At 43.4% G+C, this 20,608-nt stretch overlaps 1 protein-coding gene across 1 annotated transcript in view; it reads right to left on the bottom strand.

Moving 5' to 3' along the window:
- Positions 1 to 20,359, bottom strand: part of Sbspon (somatomedin B and thrombospondin type 1 domain containing) — a 34,900-nt gene extending 14,541 nt beyond the window's left edge. Inside the window, exons 1-2 of the mRNA XM_026397317.2 lie at positions 20,146 to 20,359; positions 5,751 to 5,945 (exon numbers count right to left, since the gene is read on the bottom strand). Coding sequence (XP_026253102.1) covers positions 5,751 to 5,945; positions 20,146 to 20,359 — 409 coding nt within the window. The remainder of the gene's footprint in view (positions 1 to 5,750; positions 5,946 to 20,145) is intronic.
- Positions 20,360 to 20,608: the final 249 nt, after the last annotated feature.

Below are 20,608 nucleotides of genomic sequence, written 5' to 3'. Positions count from 1 at the left end.
TGCCATAATTTCATTCTTCTTTACGGCTGAGTAGAACTCCATTGTCTCAAATCTCTTAATTTTAGCATACTTTGCCATTTGGGTAGGCTGGGAATTTCCCAACTCATCAAATCCTGATTCTATTAGGATTATTTTTTTCCCCATCAATTTAACTCTTTTCTCTCCTGTTTCACTAGAAGTGGCAACAAGAAACCAGGCTTCAACACTTGCTTGAAACTTTCCTTAGCTAAATATCTATGTCCAGTTCATGATTTCCAAGTTCTACTTTCCACAAAACTGCAGGGTACAACCTGGTCTGCTTTGATCTCCTGCATATTAAGGATTCCCTTTCATCCATGAAAAGTCAAGGAACTAGATTCCCCCTAGAGCCTTTGGGAAGGAATTATATGGCCTTGCTGACTCCTTGATTTTAATCCAGGTAGACCTGTGTTGAAATTCTATCCCAAAGAACAGTAAAATAATAAATGTGTGCAGTTTAGGTCACTGCCACTGGAAGATAATAGATTTGTATTGTTTTAAGCCACTAAGTTTGCGGTGCTTTGTTACAGCAGTCATAGAAAACCAATACACTCCCTGTGAGACTACAATGAAGACTGACTCAATAATGTCTCAAAGCTCTCTGTCATACTATTCTGGTTTGGACATGAGGTGTCCCCCAAAAGCTCCTGTGTAAGACAATGCAGGAATGCTCAAAGATGATATAATTATGGGAGCTGTAAACTAATCAATGGATTAATCCATTTGGTGGATTAGTAATGTGAAGGGATTAATGGGTGGTAACTGCAGGCAAGTAGGGCATGTCTGGAAGAAGTAGATCACTGGGGTTGTGCCCCTGGGAATTATAGTATCCCTGGCTCCTTGCACTAGGGCTCTCTCTGCTTCCTGATTGCCACATTGCCTGAGATGCTTTCCTCTGCCACGCCCTTGCACCACCATGCTCTGCCTCATCTTGAGCTCAGAGCAATGGAGTTGGCTGACCATGGATTGAATCTCTGAAACTGAGAGCCAAAATAAACATTTCCTCCTCTAAATTGTTCTCGTTGAGTATATTGGTCACAGAGATGCAAAGCTAACACACATGCAAATGGGAGGGATTAGTATGCCATCCTGTGTGCACGGGAGGTCTAGTGGAGGATGGAGGATGGTAGTGACAGGTACACAGGTGACTGTGCAAGAGTACTGAGAGCCCTGAGACCAGGTGGGCACTCTTCTCCATGCTCCCACACCAACCTGCATATCTCTCTACCACAGTGCTCATCGCCCTGAATTATAATGAGCTGTGTTCTATTTGTTAATCAAGTGTGGATCTCCAAAGCCTAGCGCAGCGCTGGCATGTAGTAGGTGCTCAGTGAGTGTTAAATGAGTAGAAACACATAAATAAATGCTCAGGAGCTGGGGTGAAACAGGGCCACAAGCTCCCAAATAATCCATCCCATGGGATGATCACTTTGCTGTCTGTCTCTCAGTTCCCTCTCATTTTCCCCTCATTGTCTATCATTTTCTGAAGCATATTCCATGAATACTAGTGATTTCAGTGAGTTGCCCCTTGTGGAGAAGGTTCATCTAATCAAATAAAGTGGGAAAACTGCATATCCTATCTCCCTCTTGTAAAGAGATCATGCACATATCATAAATTCTGAAAAGTCCTTTGGTAGAGGAAAAAAAATCCTAGAAAAAGAAAACAAATTGTCCTTTTTACATACTAACTATGAAAGAAGATGAACTTTGGGCACTTTTGCCAAGTATCCATGCTTGGGCTGCAGAAGTGGTTCTCCAACTCCAATAAGCATCAGACCCCACCCCCACCCAGGCCCAGTTACAACTCAGAGTGCTGGGCTCACCCCGGGGGTCTGATCCTGTGGGTCTGGGGGAGTGGTGGTGGGGTGTCCAGGAACTTGCATTTCTAACAATGTAATTCCCAAGTAATGCCAACGCTGCTGCTCCAGAATCACAGCAACAGAGGGAACATGGCCAAGACACTGCCAGTGGACAGGGGAATCCTGAAGACTGAAGTCAGGGCTGAAAATGTACAGATTCCTCCTTCCAAACCAGGAGATGATTATTTTATGTTTAGAAAAGGAGACTAAGTACAGATAACTCCTGCTAGTGTCAAACCAAAGTCACGGACAGCTTCTGGGGGTGAGACTGTTTGTCCTGTATAGTCCTCTTAGTGGAGTGTGATCAGAAGTAGTGACAAGAGTAATTTGTGAAGACAGGACATTTGGAGCAGGGCAAGCAACTTAGAACACAGAAGTGGACATCTCTAGGCAGGGAAGAGACCCCCAGGGGCTGTGCATGGGCCAGATTTGCCCAGAGCAACACCAGCCCCTGGGCTGATGACATGCTCCGGGTGCCCTGGACCCATGTTCCACAGCATCCTATTCTTTTTATTTATTTGTGCATGTGCACGTGTGTGTACATGTACATGTGTGTGCGTGTGTGCACATGTGAGCACATGCTGGGCAAGTGTTCTACCCACAGAGCTATACCTTCAGCCTTAGTTAGTTAGCACCTTTTTTTTTTTTTTTTTTTTTTTGAGCGTGCTTCTCTAAATTGTTGAGGTTGGCCAAACCTGCCATCCTCTTGCCCCAGCCTCCAGAGTCACTGGGATTACAGGGCGTGCACCAGGGTGTTCAGCTCTTACTAACATTCTCTTCTTGAACTTCCTGCCCCATTGTCCTTTTGTAAAGGGACTCAAGGTTGGGAAGAAGCAAATAGCTTATGGTAGCACCAAGGTCTAATGTGCTAAAGAAACACTTTCCAGCAGCCAAACACCACAAAAGAGTAGAAAGGTCACTTTTCCTGACTCTAGGTTATGAGAGTCATACAGAGACTTCCTCTCTGAACCTGTCCCTTAGTGTCTTTGCAGAGCCTGGATTGAATGTGACTGTGTTCTACAGTTTACCTGTGAGCAAACACTCTGGAAGCACTACCTTACTTCTCCATGAGTTTAATGGGACTGTCCCATGGATGCGAGGCCTACCCCCAGGCTCACCACTACACAGTGATACTTCCCAACCAGTTCTGGTTTGTTTTTTGTTTGTTTTTTCTAATTTTCCCACCACAGTTCTGATTACAGTGGTTCTCCAGGGCTCTTAAACAAAAGATCAGGACTTAAATACAGCACTTTCTAAGCTCCCCCTAGGCAGGCCTTTCTTGGCTTCTCAAATGGGCCTCGGGCTTCCCCAGTGTTATAAAAATGAGCCACAACAGCCCTGTGTTGGTTATTTCCTCACCACGGGCTGAGACCCTGTAGCTGAGAAGCCTGGCACAAACTCAAATTTTTACACATCCTGTTGTTTAAAAAAATAGCCAAACAAGCAGATTTTTAGCCATTTAGGACCTGCCTGCTTTGCATACCTGTGTCATTATACCCAGCATTTACTGGCCATTGATAAGACGCAGCCCAAGCTGACATGGCCCTTTGGAGTTTTATCCAGAGACTCCTTGCTGGGGTCCTGAGAAACATCACCTAGACACGCAAACGTCTCTCCAGTCGCCACCCCACCTTGGGAGTTCCTGTGCCCTTCTCCTCTGGATGGTACCCCTCCCCTCCCCCCACCCACCATAAGCCTTAACAGACTCAGGCTGTGGGACTTCCTTTCTCATGCCACCCTGTCCAAGCATGTTACTGCCTGTCATGGTCATATCTTTGCCCTTGATTAGCTCCCAGATCCCTCAAACCCCTTCCATCCAACCATCAGTCTGTTGCCCACGTAGCTCAATGTTCTCAGCTCCATCTCCAGGGAGCTGCCGGCCCACCAAGACCAAGGGAGATCACCTTATTACACTTAACTCAGCTTTAAATACCACTCAACTCACTTGTTTGCTGTCAGTTACACCTATTACCACAGCTGTGTATTTCTGAGATTAATTTTCTGGGCAATTTGATAATGTGCTCCCTCCCACTAGACAGTGATCTGAAGGACAGCAACCTCCACATTAATCTTCCTCACAACCCTGACCCTGGTACCCAGCCTATACCTGGCATCAAGCAGACCCCTAAGAAAGAAATACAGGAGCTGGGAATGGTGGCGCATGCCTGTAATCCCAGCAGCTAGGGAGGCTGAGGCAATGGGATTGCAGATTCAAAGACAGCCTCAGCAATGTAGCAAGGCTGCAAGCAACTAGAGAGACCCTGTCTCAAAATAAAAAAATAAAAACACTGGGGACATAGCTTGGTAGATAAGCTATAAGAGCCAGGTGTCATGGCACATGCCTGTAATCCCAGCAACTCAGAGGTTGAGGCAGGAGGAATGCAAGTTTGAGACCAGACTCAGCAATTTAGTGAGGCCCTAAGTACCTTATGAGACCCTGTCTCAAAACATAAAATAAAAAGGGTTGGGGTGTGTTTCAGTGGTTAAGTTCCCCTGGGTTAAATCCTGGTACCAAAGAAAGAAAGAAAGAAGAAAGAAAGAAAGAAAGAAAGAAAGAAAGAAAGAAAGAAAGAAAGAAAGAAAGAAAGAAAGAAAGAAAGAAAGAAAGAAAGAAAGAAAGAAAGAAAGAAAGAAAGAAAGAAAGAAAGAAAGAAAGAAAGAAAGAAAGAAAGAAAGAAAGAAAGAAAGAAAGAAAGAAAGAAAGAAAGAAAGAAAGAAATCCACAAAACAGCTTGAGAAGTTATATTGACACAAAATTTTCCAAATTTCTATGAAACAGATACAGTCTTTACTACCCTGAGAAGTCAGTGTTTTGTCATATTGGGTTCAATCCATATCAACACACAGGCATTTTCATTGAATTCTTTGTGAGATTCATGGGGATCCTAGCTTATTAGTGAGCCAGCTCCCAGACCCTTCATTGCTACTCCACAACTATAGTTATCTTTTTAAGTCACCAAACCTAGGCAAGTCAGCTTAAGAGCAGAAGCAGGTGTTTTAAGAAAATCCTTGTATCACTGTTTAGAAACATCATTTTTCTATTGTTGTCACATTTGTGAATGTGCAAATAAACTTTTAATTTACTTCCTGTTGAATAAGGACTCGGGGTGGAGGTGAAATAGTAATCCTAGCTGGACACTTGGACATGAAATATCATCATCCTATCATTTCACTGGATGTGAAATATCATCCTATCTAAAGTTCTCTATCACGGTGGTGCACAGTGCCACACACCTGTAGTTTGTGATGCCACTCAGGAGGCTGAGGCAGGAGGATCTCACTTTCCAGGCCAACCTGGACAAGTTCACAGACCTTGTTTTAAAAATAAAAATAAAAAGGGGCGGGGTGGACTGAGGTTGTAGGTTAGTACTAGAGTGCCCTTGGTTCAATCCCTAGTACCGCAAAATAATCAATTAATCAAAAAGTTTTCCATCACCTGTTTGATTCACTAAAAACCATGAGAATGCAAAAGGCTGGCGTGTGGCTCACAGGTAGAGCACCTGCCTAGCAAATGTGAGGCCTGGTGCTTGATCCTGGGGCGCAGGTATGCACGGGCCAACATGCCACACACACATACATGCACGGCCACGTGAGTGTTTTATTTTATTGCTGAGTCTGTGTACAATGAGAATGGACCATGGAATTAAAAACACACAGAGGACAGGGAGGGAAAGAAAGTCATTTGTACAGCTGGCCATTCATTCCTTCTCAAGCATTTCCTGAACTTCCTATCCAATTTGGGCAGACCGGCCCAACCCACTCGCTCCCCGCAGTGTGTGCAACTCTCCCTGCACAGCCATGGCCTTTCATGGAAGGAAGGGGCCAAGAAGTCATCGAAGGTCACTACGGCCGCAACCATGCCATCATCCCTACCGAAGGCGTGCGCGCAGTCCTGGCCCTGCCGCGTGGCATACTCCAGGCAGCCGGCTCTCTCCTCCAGGGGCGGGCAGGGCGCCCCTCCGTTCTGGGGCTCCTGGCGCACCGAGCGCCTGCGCACGCGGATGGTCGGCTTGCACTGGTCCGCGCAGCCACTCCAGGGGCTCCACTCCCCCACGAAGCACGGGCGAGCTGGAAGACAGCACAACGGGACGCGCCCCTGAGTAAGCCCAGCCCCCTGCAGGGCTGCTCCTGCCAACACCAACAGTCGAGCTTAGCCCACGTCAACTTCACCTTGACCCGGGCCTGGGTATCAGGAGGAAGACGCAGAGCATCGCCTCCGCCCCGCGCTGATGGGGAACTGATAATGGAGAGGCGGGTGGGGGAGGGCCCCGATCCTGAAGGTGTGTCTGAGCCAGGTAAATTCCTTCAGGGAACTTCCTCATACTGCTAGGGTTAGATAAGATCTTTGCTTTTGTTTTGTTTTTAATATTAACTTTATATGCTCCTGCCTGTAACATTTTCCCCTTTTCAGATCATTTCACTTGTACATATTTATAAGGTACAGTGTGATATCGCAGTGATGTATTAGATAAGGTGTAATGATCACATCTGGGTAATTGGCAGATACATCACCTGACACATTTGTCATTTCTTTGTGTTGGGAACATTCAAAATCCTCTCGACTACCTCCATTGAAATATGTGATTAATTGTTGCCAACCTTAGTTGCCCTGCTGTGTGCTACAGAACATTAAAAATTATTTCTCCTAACTGTTCCCCTGTACCGGTAGTCATCTTTCTCCACCCCCACATTCCTCCACCTGGACATTTTAGTATAATAATAAAACATATTCTTTGTAGAAAACATGGGGAGGAGTAAAAAATAAGAGGTACTTTACTTTCCAATAATCTGAATACTTAGCCATGTCAATTCTTCTCTGCAAATGTGTCTCCATAAAATACAAGGCTTAAGGCCACACACAGGGACCTCTATAATTTAAGACTTCTCTCACTTTCTCAGATGGAACCCGGCCTCCCCCAATAGCTCACAGACTCTTATGTGAGAGCTGGAGTTTGGAGATGAGTAACCAAGACCCAGAGAAGTAGAGTATTCACAGTCGTTCACAGAGAGGTACAGTCAGTCTTGACTTAGCCCTAAAGGCTAGTTCTTTCCATTAGTTGTGTTTCTCAAGCATTTGGTAGAATTCAGGGCCCTGCTGGCCTATAGCAGCCAGCCATGTGCTAGGCTGTTCCCTGGAGTCCAATGACATGTTTTAGAATTCACCTAAATAGACAAATCAAACCAGTCTCTTTTATTTTGTTCTCAAGTTCACTAACCAAATCTGAAGACAGAATTTAAAATTCCAATTTCCTCTCCATGACTTTAAAATCAATTGGTTTCACATTTAACTTTCCCATTGAAAATTCTAATGAGTCTTTTTAAAAGACGGCAATGAGTTTTTAAATTGAGTTATTTCAGGACTTGAAATGAAATATAAGGAAAAAAAAAAAAAAGACAGATGTGCCCTGAAGTAGATGCCAAATCTCTCCACAAAGTGAAACCCATTTTCCCTACCACTGTTATATTTCAAGTTCATACACTCTGACTTCTTTGAAACCTTAATTTGGACTTCTAGCAGTTCATATGTGAAAACTTATTTTGCCTTTCAACAGATTAGTTTAAGGTTCATAGTTGGGGAGGACATATTTGTCAACACATATTTACCCCTGATGTGAAAGAAGTTCTCCCAACATAAACATCTGTTAGTAATTCAAGTGTTTTAATGCTATGTTAAAACATAATTTCATTATCATCTAAAAACTCATAGGTAGCTGGGCATGGTGGCACACACCTATAATCCCAGCCACTTGGGAAGCTGAAGCAGGAGGATGGAAAGTTCCAGTCCAGACTAAGAAACTTAGACTTTGTTTCAAAAAAAAAAAAAAAAAAAGGGCTGGGCATAGATTTATGTATTTAGTTACTGGGTTCAAACCCCAGTAACTAAATACATAAATACATGCCCATTGGTATCAAGACAACTATCTACAGAAGCAAGAATGAGCCATATTAGTATTCATCCCCAATATCCACCATGTATCTACATCCTTAGGAAAATCACTAACAAGTCACTTCCCTGCTGTGGTCATCTTTTGTTGACCCCACCCTTTTAATTTTCATGACACCATTTCATTGAACCATTGGACAAGAAGACATTTAAAGAGACCCTAGGCTGGGTACTAATTGAGAAGGACATTTTTTGTCCTTACCTCACCACTGCTGTGCTCCCACTTCCTCCCTAAGTCTAGGTAGTCCTGCCCTGATGTCCTGATGTCCTGAAATGTTGGACACGAGGATAAACAACACAACAACACTATATATATATAATATATATATATATATATATATATATATATATATATATATATATATATATAAATTAAATAGTAGGGATCTGGAGGTTGAACTCATGGGTGTTTTGCCACCAAACTACATCGTCAGCCCTTTTGAGACAGGGTCTTTCTAAATTGCTTAGGACCTCCCTAAATTTCTGAGGCTGGCTTCTAACGTGTAATCCTCCTGTCTCAACTTCTGGAGTCACTGGGATTATAGGTGTATAATGCCATCACACCTGGTATTATATTTGTATTTTTAAAATGCATTTATTTCAAATATTAATATTTGGCATCACTATAAAATAAAGTTTTGCCACAGCCTTAACTCAGAATTTAGTAATATGGCCTTGACTTAGTCTCTAGCCGTTTGGCAAAAGATGATAGTGGGGTGAGTATTCTGACTGAATTTAGCCTCTTAGGATTTCAACATTTGTGTCTCATGTCCAATATTTATTTATTTTATTTGGTTTGGTCCCAGAATTGAAGCCCTCAAAAAACACGGAATCATTGCATCATTATAACAATTCCTGTTGATTAAGGTTCTTCCTTGGCATAATGCTATTTCCTATTTTCCCAATTTATCTCTTTAAAAGCCCCGTAAAGAGCAGGGAACTGTGGTTCAAGTCCCAGCTACCTGAGAGGCTGAGGCAGGAGGACCACTTGAGCTCAGGAGTTTGAGACGAATCTGGGCAACATAGGGATACCCAATCTCAAAAAATTAAAATAAAAGCCCATAAAGACAATCAGAAAGTTCTAGGGTCCAAGACAACAACATCAAAATGGTTTCATTGTAAAACAAAATGGGGAAAAATTCACACAAAATCATAGAAATAAAAACGTATTGCACAAAATATTTTTGCGTTGTAAGGTTATCTCAGGTACTTATTTCTCTTCTACACCAAATCTTCTATCCGTGATTCTCTTGTGAACTTTTGATTATTTGGACTGCAAGCTGTGGTAGGTCACAAGAGGTCTTTAGTCACAGAGGTTAGGGGCTAGGAAGGAACTTCTGACTGATTTATTACCACAAGTCATAGATTACGGCTTTATGACACACATTTCCTTTTGAACTGTCCCATTAGTATTTTTGTCCCTTTCCCACTAAAGCTTATCTAAATCACATCTATTTAGAGCATATCAGAATGTTTTTTTCTTAAAATCTGACTTTCTCAATCTTCACATTTAGTTTCACCTGCTATCAATGGAATCTGTCAGGCTGTGTAACCTAGTGTTATGACTCAGGCCTTTGACTCAGGAAGGAAACCTGATGTTAATGGGTGCCAGAAAACTCAGTGACTTTCTTTTCTTCTTTGTTTAAAGTTAAGCTAATGTTCAGGTTTCCCCAGAAGCAGCCCAGAATATATGGATTTGAATGCAAGTAATTTATCTGGGGGCCGTGACCCCACAGAAAGCTTGCTATAAGGGAGTGGAGAACAGAGACAAAGAACACATCTTACTTGTTACTAATCTTAGTGGGCATCTCTGGCTCCTAGCTCTTTGGACAGTGAGATGATAGACAGATCCAGGGTGTAAGGAATGATAGAGTCCTTCTCTCTCGACTTTTTCATTTTGGTATAGGGGATTGAACCCAGCACCTTGTGCATGCTAGGCAAATGCTCTGCCACTGAGTTACATCTCTGGGTCCCTGGCCCTTTTTATTTTAAGACAGGATCTAAGTTGCCTAGGCTGGTCTCAAATTTGCAATCCTTCTGCCTCAGCCTCTCAAGTAACAGATTACAGGAGTGTAATCTATGCCTGGGAATCAGATTCTTCTGGATTTGCCAACTAGTTTCCTTTCCTCAAGAGCTTTCTGGTGATCAGATATCCCTACCACAGCCACAGGAAAATGGCCAAGAAGAGAAAAGTGAGTTGTACATTCTAGCAATGAACCTAAACATCAAGGTAGGATATATTTATTTCCTTTCTTCATTCTTTTCTCCTTTGGAGATTGTGGGGGAGGGGGAAATTTTGCCATTGAGCTATTTCCCCAATCTTTCTTATTTTTTTTTATTTTGAAACAGGGGCTTACTAAGTTGCTGAGGCTAGCCTTCAACTTGCAATCCTCCTGCCTCAACCTCCCAAACAGCTGGGGTTACAGGCATGCGCCATCATGCTTGGCAAGAATAAGATATATTTTCACATGATCTAATAATAGGAATAGTGAGTCATATCCAAGTTCAATTACATTAAAATCTGTACCACTGATTTCTCTTCTGGGGGTGGAGTATTTACTTCATAAACTCCCTCATTTATTTCATTAGGGTTTCTTTGGTTTTGAACGGGTGGGGATCAAAGCTAGGCCTTTGAGAATGCTAGGCAAACACTATACCACTGAGCTATGTCCCCAGCCCTTGAATTTCACTTAAAATGAAATCCAAATTCCCTGCTGTGGCCTACAGACTCCGTGTGACCTGGCCTCTTCCTGATCCTTGAGGTCCCACTTGAGGTTCCGCACATCTACCACCCCTGTGCCCCACCTCTGCTCCAGCCACATTGGCTCCTCCATCCCTTGAACAAAACAAGTTTATTTATATCCTGGAATCTTTGTCCATGTTTTCATTCTTCAGAGAATATTCTTCCCGTGTTGGGCACGGCTGAGTACAGTTCACCCTTTAGATCTCAGGTGAACTGCTTCCTTTACAGAGTTTTTCTCTGGCCAACTTGGCTAACTAGTCTCCCAGCCTCCTCAAAACACACACACACACACACACACACACACACACACACAAATACACACAATTATTTCACTTTAGAGCTCAATGTTGCCTTGTAGCAGCTCCAAAGTTTATAATTAAATATTTGTTTTATTTATGGTTGTTGCCCCCCTGAGAACTGAGATCATTTTTCATTTCATGCCTGGTGTCTAGCACATGGTAGGTCCTCAATAAATATTTGTTAAATAGATGAATGAAATGGCACTGGGCAAGTCCTCCTCCATAAATAGTGTTCTACATTAAACAGACTCTGGTCGTCTTATCCCATTGATTGGAAGCCAAACACTAACAGAGGCTCCAGAGAGGGAAGGACAGGAAGTGGAAGTACAGGCATAAATCAGAAACCCCCACAGCCAAAATCACAGGCCTGATCAATCTAGGCTCTCCTGGCAACCTTGGGCCCCCCGGGGTGCCCACTGGAAGGAGCACTGTTTTCTGTGCCTTAAGGTCAGGGAGATTTCAACCTCTCCTGACCCCCAGGAGTCCAGGTATTTCCAATCCTTTCTTTTCTTATTTTTTTAATTTTTTTTTTTTTAGTTGTGATTGGACCTTTATTTTATTTACTTAGTTATATGTGGTGCTGAGAATGGAACTCAGTGCCTCTCACATGTGAGGCAAGTACTCTACCACTGAGCCACAACCCCAGCCCCTTTCAAATCCTTTCTAATCAATTTATATTACCTGCCAGTATATCTTGAAAGTCAAACTCCTTTCATTATATTATCTGTGACATGAAGTAGTGTTTGCTTTATTTTTATCTGAATTTTCCTCACTCAAGTGTTTCAGAGGGCTGGGGTTATAGCTCAGTTGGTAAAGCATTTGCCTAGCACATTTGAGGCACTGGGTTTGATCCTTGGCACCACATAAAACTCAAATAAAGATATTGTGTTCATCTAATTATAAAAATAAAAAATTTTAAAAGAGTTTCAGAAAAGGTGAAAAAACAAAATTGTTTATCTTATTGGTTCCAGTTCTGGTCTGACTGTTTCCCTATGTCCTCTTCCCTCCTAGCAGGGCAGATCAGGTGCATGGCTCCAGTTCTGACCCCATCTTTCTGTGGACACTTCCTGCCTCACAGTTAACACTGGGCTTTCTCCAAGTCCATCGCAGCTCAGTGACTTGTGCCAGTAAGACTGGACACACTATTCTGTCTTTGGCTACCAAAGGGCAATTTTAATAAAAAGTTTTTCTCATGTTTTTTTTCCTGATAATGCCAAATATACCCCCCAAACACACACACACACACACACACACACACACACACACACACACGCAGAGCAACAAATCAAGCTGCTAGCCAGAGAAGAGCCCTTCATTTTATAAATATCATTTGGCTTATTTCTTCCTCATTGTAAGGCCTTGTTCTTGTTTTCATGTAGCAGTGTCTCCTTGTTTAATCACAGAGACTCAAGAACTCTCCTTTGTAATCTAGCCCTGCCTGCTTGGCTTTTTGCCACCAAGTTTAAGGCCACCCACGATCAAATGCTTTCTTCCTCAAGTTGTTAAGTTTTGTTAAGTTCAAATAGTCCTAATTGTTCTTATGGAAATATTCTTTCTACACCTCACTCAGAGCAGTACCCATTTATACATAGCTATTGCTTCTTGACATTCTATGGAAGAGAAACTAAACATCTTTATCTCCCAGCACACACACACTCACACACACACACACACACACACACACACACCTCTCATGGTGTCCCAACTTTAAACACCTGTCATCTGCCTTTTTCTCTATGTATATGTCTATCCTTTTCAGTACAATCTTGTCAAAGTTTCTCTGAAAATTGAGTGAGACTACATCACCTAAAGGCCTATTTATCCCTTAAAAACCTCCAATAAAATCATCAAGTATTTTTTTTCCCCTCTGGCAGAAATCATGTTGTTGACCCCCAATAGGTTTTTATTTTTCTTTTGAGATATTAGTTGAGATATTAGTAGACAAGGTCTTGCTGAATTGCTTAAGCTGGCCTCCAGCTTGTGAGCCTCCTGCCTCAGCTGTCCAAGTTGCTGGAATTACAAGCAGGCACCACCTGGCCTAGCTAAACCAATAGAATCTCACATACCATATGAACCCCGAAAAGAAAAAGGAAAAGGAGATACCAATAAAAATAATAATGATGATGATGATTCATTCCCCCTGCTCCATAGCAGGTTTCCAAGTGAGTTGTTATCTTCTTCTGTGTGTTCCTATGTTTTTCAAATTATCTGCAATAAATATGGATTTTGTGGTCAAGGGAAGGAAAATGTTATTTTTAAAAGGAACTGTGGTTCCATCCCAGATAGCTGTGCTCTCTGAAGCCACAGACAACATCCCGTAGGTGGAATGAGTGGCATGTTCTTTTGACAAACATTAAGAGGCCTGATGAGACCATCAGGAGTTACAAACAAGGCTGGGGTACAGCTCAGCAGTAGAGCATGGCTTAGCATGCATGAGGTCTAGAGTTCAATCACCAGCACCAAAAACAAGGGTGAGGGGGTTACAAAGAAGAACAGGACACTACCTTCAAGGAGCACAGAGTCAATGGAGAGATGGCTCACCCTCTCCACTGGTATTAAATTGGAGCCTACCCTGCCAAGTACACAGCATCTCATAAAGCTCATTTCTTTGAGGCAGAAAAACATGGTGTTTAAAAGGTGTGGGCCCAAGATAGGGATTTCCTGGCTTCAAGTCTCACTCCATCATCTGTTAATGATGGCGCCTTTCTTTCTTTTTCTTTCTTTTTTGTTATTGTTGATGTTGTTGCTTCTGGGAATTGAACCCAGGGGCACTTGATCATTGAGCCACATCCCCTGCCCTTTTTATTATTTTGAGACAGGATCTCCCTAAGTTGCTTAGAGTCTTGCTAAGTTGCTGGGACTGGCCTTGAACTTGTGATCTTCTTGCTTCAGCCTCCCAGATAGCTTAAGACTGCAAACATGTGCCTCCGTGCCCAGTAGTGATGTGACTTTTGACAAGTCACCTAACCTCTCTGTGCCTTGGTTACCTTGCCCATAAAAATGAGACTAAAATAGAGATCAACTTGAGCAAGTTGGGAGCAATTTAATTGCTGTGAAGTGCTTGGGCAAGTGCTTGGGATGGTATCAGTGCTGGTGGGCATCCAACTTCTCCCACTTGGCTGCATGGCCAGGGGCTGCACCTAAGTGTTGTTATGCCAAGGTGCTTTGAATACTGGCTCTAGACCCTGCTCATTTTTTTTTTTCCTCAAAGGCAGAGGAAACCAACAAGGCCACTCAGGCTATTCCAGCTCTTGTAAAGCCTCAGCTTTCTAAATCATCCCAGACTGCAGGCCCTTCCTTTGGGTGAGCTTTAGAGCACCATGGCCCTGTTCCCTCCAGAAATAATGTCCTCATATTTCGACCAGTGTGTTTTCTGCACTCCTCATGAATCTAAGAGAAGACACTGTTCCATAGGACTTATTTTTTGTCCTGCCCTATTTGAGTTAATTATTGCTCTTTCAATTGCTGTAAATGATCCAAACCAACCTATTGTTTTGACCATCTTAGCATGAAAATCTAAGATGCCCAGCTGGTGAATTAGAGATTGGTGTTATTATGCATATAGTAAGCAAGTCTTCCAAGAAGTTCTTCCATGACAGAGAAACTTGGATCTGTTCCCTTTTCTACCTATCCCTGGTCAAGCACAGTCAATGCAGATTTTTTTTTTAAGTACCCAGGATTGAACCTAGGGGTGCTTAACCACTGAGCTACACCCTTTGACTCTTTTATTTTATTATTATTATTATTATTTTTTATTTTGAGACAGGGTCTTGCTAAGTTGCCTAGGGTCTCACTAAGCTCCTGAACTTGTGATCCTCCTTGCCTCAGCCTCCCAAACTGCTGGAATTACAGGCTGTGCAACCATGCTCAGCTCTCAGTGCAGAATTTTTAATCTTGTTAGTTTTTTGGTAGAGGAAAGGGACTTGCAGTACATTATTGGTGTTAAACCCATGTTATCATCATAATGAGGTTTTCTGAGATAATTCAATTCAAAATAGATTTCTTTGACAGTTTAGTTATTCTGTGGATCCAATAACATTTTTTATTTTTACATGAGAAGAACAAAAATAAACCTTTCAAATTAGAAAAAGAAGTGTATTCCATCTCAGCCACCACCTCCCAAATCTGTTTATCAAGATGAAGAAAAATCAGAAAGGACAGAAGTAAAACAGGTTTAGTTAATACTGACCCAGATACATTTTCCATTCACATTGAATGTAATCTCAGGAGATTCCTTAGAAAACTTGGAATGGAACCACCATTTGACCCAGCTATCCCACTCCTTGGTCTATATCCAAAGGACTTAAAATCAGCATACTATAGTAATGCAGCCACATCAATGTTTATAGCAGCTCAATTCACAATAGCTAAATTGTGCAAGCAACCTAAATGCCTTTCAGTAGATGAATGGATAAAGAAACTGTGGCATATATACACAATGGAATATTACTCAGCAATAAAAGAGAATAAAATCATGGCATTTGTAGGTAAATGGATGGGGTTGGAGAATATCATGCTAAGTGAAGTAAACCAATCCCAAAAAAACAAAGGCCAAATGTTCTCTGATAAGTGGATGTTGATCCATAATGGTGGAGGGTGGGGTGGGGCATGGAAAAAAATAGAGGAACTTTGGACAAAAGGGAGGGAGAGGTGCGGAGGATGTGTGGGGGTAGGAAAGATGGTGGAATGAGATGGGCATCATTACCCTAAGTATATTTATGACTGCACATATGGTGCGATGCTACATCCTATAACAGAAAAATGAAAAGTTGTGCTGCAGTTGTGTACAATGAATCAAAATGAGTTCTGCTGTCATATATACTTAAATAAATAAATTTTAAAAACTTTAAAAAGGTATACTTAAAATCTACATAACTGTTTTTATGACACTGACATTGTTTCCAACCAGTTCCTACCTAGAACAATCAATTGTTAGGTTTAAAGGCTTTAATAAATTCAGGTTAAAAAACAAAAAGGCTTTGGGCATCAGTAATGAGTTATATAACCTTGGGTAAGAAGGAAGACAGATTCTAAGACACTGAAAGTTTCTGTGTATGGAGAGTGAATGGGGACTCCTAGGTAACCTTTGCTTTATCTAGTAAAATATAATAATCATGAATTTTCACTAACAGATGTGGCCAGTGGCGACTTTAAATCAAACAGTCGTGAGTTCAAGTTCCTAGTTCTACTGCTCATTCATTTGAACTTGAGTAATGGGAACCCTTGGAAAGTCTCAGCTACTGCTTTTTTTTAAATGCTAATACAGGCCCATTTCTTTTCCCAAATCCTAGAAGCAGATGAGTTTCAGAATTCAGGATTTCTTAGATGTAGAATCTGCATAACCCTTCTCCCCAGTAGAGTTAGGGGAATATGTTAATATTTTTGAGGCAAAATATATTTATACTATAATGGGATAGAAAAAAGACTATCAATAGTCTTCTCCTCATCAGTTCAGGGAAGGTGAGAGTTTTGGTACCAAATGACTGATGAAAAAAAAAAAAAAACTTTCAAGTTTTAGCACTTTTTAGACTTTTATTATCTTTTTTTTTTTTTTTTTTTTTTTTTTTGGATTTTGGGATTGTGGACCAGACTTGTCTTTCTTTCAGAAATTTTGGGAAGATTGCATAAGTATGTCAGTACCTAGCACTTGGTGGGAGTTCAATAAAAGATACTTATTATTTAAACTAATACAAATGACTGCACTATATTGTTATAAATTTATTGAATACATATTTAATGAAATAAAATGTTTTAATCCATGCCCACTGATGATAAGAGCTGACCAATGATACATTTGTTACCCAAGTGCCTACCATATGCCAGGTCCCTGGCACTTTTGATATTATCTCCTTCTGTCCACTTGATAGTCCCACATGGTGGTCTTATCGTTCCCCTTTTATAAATGAGGTACTTTAGCTGGGTACAGTGGTGCATGCCTGTAATCCCAGTGGCTCTAGAGGTTGAGGCAGGAGGATTTTGAGTTCAAAGCCAGTCTCAGCCCTAAGTAACTCAGCAAGACCCTGTCCCCCCCCCCAAAAAAATTATATATATATATATATATATATATATATATATATATATATGGCTGGGGATATGGTTAAGCACCGCTGGCTTCAATCTCCAGTACAAAAAAAAAAAAAAAAAAGAGAGAGAGAGAGAGACACTTTGTGCCCCCAAGAGGCAGACATACATTCTCCAAAGTCATAGAGACAGTAGGTGGCAGGGTAAAAGATTGAACCCAATATTCTCTGACTTTAGAGGGGAAAATGCTGCATTTGGATTATTTCTGGGAGGAAAAAATAATCACAAGTATACAGTAAATATTCAGAGGGAACTGTTCTGTAAGAATGGAAGCCTTCATTCTACATCTTGCTTCTGAGTGGGCTCCCAACTGTCAGTCAGCTCTGGATCTGGGAGGCAGGCCGGTGGTGACCCAGCTGAGAGCCCAGTTGTGCTGATTCAGGGCAGAGGAATCTGGGCCCTATTCTCAGCAAGCGGCCAGCTTCTGACCCTCTCTGTTTTCTTCTCCCCTTTACAAGGAACTTCAACTGCAGAGAGTTTACAGCAGGAGCCTTTTCAGTGCTGAGTCTGCTTCTCTCTTATCTAGGTCTGCAAGGTCCTCTGTTGACACCCTGGGAGAACACAGGTATGGATCCCTGCTCCTTTAAAGATACCATTTCCTTTTCTGGCTTTGGTTCTTTCATCTACCACTCACAGCCCTTCTCCCAGGCTGGCAGCTTGCAGTGATTTGTTTTGAGTTCTTCAGGAGATGGCAAGATTGCTTATCTCTTCTGTACTTACCCTATAAATCCCTACTCCAAAATAACTCACACTTGGTCCTACTATTTCTACCTCCTAGACTGAAAATAAGGTAGGGGTGTGATTGCATTTGTGTGTGTGTGTGTGTGTGTGTGTGTGTAATAAAGACTTTGAGGGCTCTGTGAATCCTGTTAGCACTGTTAGGTCTCCTTAGAAAGTAAGTCCCTCTCTCCACACTTACTTCATTTTAACCCATCCCTCTCAGGTGCTGAAATTCTCCAGATCTGGCTGCATCCACCCTCTGTCCTGTTCACTGTTTTAGTTTCAGGGTCTAGGACAAGACCTGGCACAGATTGCCCTGCACCCTTACCTGCTGGACAAAAATGTTAAGCTTCCCTCCCAGAGCAGCATCCCCAACCTTTCCCTGGAGACCTCTTATTTATTATCCTGACTAGGTCATCCAGGACTTCCTCTGGGAAGTCTTCTTTGCATTCTTCAGGTCTTCTAAGTTTTTCCTCATAGATCACCCCTTTTGGCAGCGGTTTCCCCTCCCCCCTTATTCCCAGTTTCACTTCCTGTTGTTTCAATCACCCATGGTCAACTGCTATCTGAAAGTACCAAATGGAAAATTCCAGAAATAAGCAATTCATAAATTTGAAATTGCAAGCTACTGTAAATAGCATTTAATCTCACACTGTCCCTCCAGGGATGTGAATCATGTCTTTGTCCAGTATATCAAAGCCATATAGCAGGGCGTGGTGGCACATGCCTGTAATCACAGCAGCTTGAGAGACTGAGGCAGGAGGATTGCAAGTTCAAAGCCCAAAGCCAGCCTTAGAAACTTAGTGAGGCCCTGAGTAACTCAGGAAGCCCAAAGGAGGCCCTGGAGCATAAAACAGTGGAAGGACAGATTAACCCTCCTACTGTGTGACAGTGCTGCAGGGCATATAAGAAAAAAACCAGTATATGTAGCCATCATTACTATCTATAGTTTTAGGCATCCACTGAAGTCTTGGAATGTATCCCCCTGCAGATAAGGGGGGACTACTGTACCGGAGCATGTTGCATGCAGTGTTATAGGTGTTCCTGGCTAGATTATGAACTCCCAGGGAGCAGAGATTGCATCTTTGCGTCCCTGTGCTTATCACAGACCTGGACACATCATCTGGGCTACATAAATTCTGTAATTACTTTGAAATGTAGGCAAGCCCTTCATGAGACTGCGATCCTGTCGTGAGAGAAGCCTTGCTGGAGTTATCCAGGTAAGGGAGGCAAACAGGAGTTTAGGATGCTCCAAGGATGAGCCAGAGACAGGCCCGAGGAGGGCACTGCATTTCCTAAATAGCTGACTTCCCCGCCTTTAATAGTAAAATACCCTGGCCTTGGAGCAAGAAAGGCAGAGAAGCTTATCAAAAAGATTACTCTTCATGGGGACAGATTAACTGTAACTATCATGGGTACATCATTAGCTCTCAACCAGTGTCAACAAATCTTAATGTTTTTCAATTGTATTCTTGCAGTACCAGGCTGAGGTGACAGGCACCGCCTGGGGCTGACAGCCTTCTCATGCAGCAAAGAGAGAGGAGGGGTGCTCATTCCTACTGGGCATCCAATTCTTGGAAGATGGCACAGCCCTGTGGGTTCTTCTCCCTAGAAGACACGGAGGATTCCACACACTGGGAATCTTGAATGCAAACCCCAACCTATGTGTGGCTTTTGGGGTGATGTGATTAGCAGGGAGCAGGACTACTTTTACTTCAAGAGCTGGATTTTCTCAGGCACACCATGTTCTGCAACAGTATACTATACCGTTTCTTCCTTTACCTTTTAATTCAATTGAACCAGCATTTATTGATTCCTGCAGAGGCAAGAAACTGTGAGATCCTGTCGAAATTTAAAAATGAAAAGGGCTGACCCAAAGGAAAAATGAACATTTCCGAAGAGGAAAGGGCCATGCCATGTGGTAGGGTCCAGAGGTGAGTACAACCTCAGTCCTCCAAGAACTTGTTCTCCAGAGCAAAACACTCTCCCTGAGTAAGTTTGACACAAAGTGGGGCAGTCTCACCTTCCTGTCCTTATTACCACTCACCAGCTCAAAAAATCCCTGAGGGTTAAAAGAATAACAGGTGGAGTCTGGCCTTGCTCCAGGGCATGATGCTGGAGCCTGTCAACGCCATCTTTCCAGACACCATGTGGCCCTACCCAGATGGAGATCCTGAGTCTCACAATTCCAGAGCAGAGGTGGCCCCCTGCAACCTTCATGGAGAAGAGCAGAGGGCTCCAACTCCTTTCATCCAGGCTCTGATGGGGAGGGGTGCTTTGAGCTGTCTAGGTGGAGAGTATTGAGCTGGTATGAATGGAGGTGGCTGGGAGGGGACTTGGACAGATGGAGTGGACTGGCCAGAATGGAAGAGGCTGGGGAACACCAGCTCCTGGGTTTCGGTCCTTGGCGCCTCGCCCGGCCCAATGCGGGTTGGCTGCGGGCAAAGGGGTGGCGCCCCCACCCTGAGCCCAGCCACCCACCTGGGCACGCCCTGGCGTAGTCGAAGCAGCAGTCCCCCGTGAGGCGGCAAGCTTGGTCGCAGAAGCAGGTCCCATAGACCCTGTCCAGCCTCCAGCCGCGGGCGAAGCAGGCGGGGTCCCGACCAGGGCAACAGCGCCCCGCCTCGGCGCAGCCAGCCAGGGCCCCGGGCCACAGATGCGCCAGCGCGCACAGCGCCATCCACAGGGTCCTCATGGCCAGCGATCCGGTGGCGCCTGCGATGTGTCGGACCCTCAGGGCAAATGCTCTCTGCTCCAGGGAGAGCTGCGGCCCCCGAGCTGCCCCAGCGGCCCGTGAGGCACAGCCGGGCCCTGCCCCGCGCCCGGCCTCCGCCCTCCACCCTTCCGCGCGGCCCCTCCCCAGTCCTGGCGGCGCGCCCATCGGGCTCTGGGCGGGTGACTGCGGCCGCCCCTGCGCAGGTGGGGAGGGCGTCGCTGCCTTCCC

The sequence above is a fragment of the Urocitellus parryii genome, chromosome 7 (assembly GCF_045843805.1).
Source record: "Urocitellus parryii isolate mUroPar1 chromosome 7, mUroPar1.hap1, whole genome shotgun sequence".
Taxonomy (NCBI): domain Eukaryota; kingdom Metazoa; phylum Chordata; class Mammalia; order Rodentia; family Sciuridae; genus Urocitellus; species Urocitellus parryii.
This window is presented reverse-complemented; position numbering and strand designations above follow the sequence as displayed.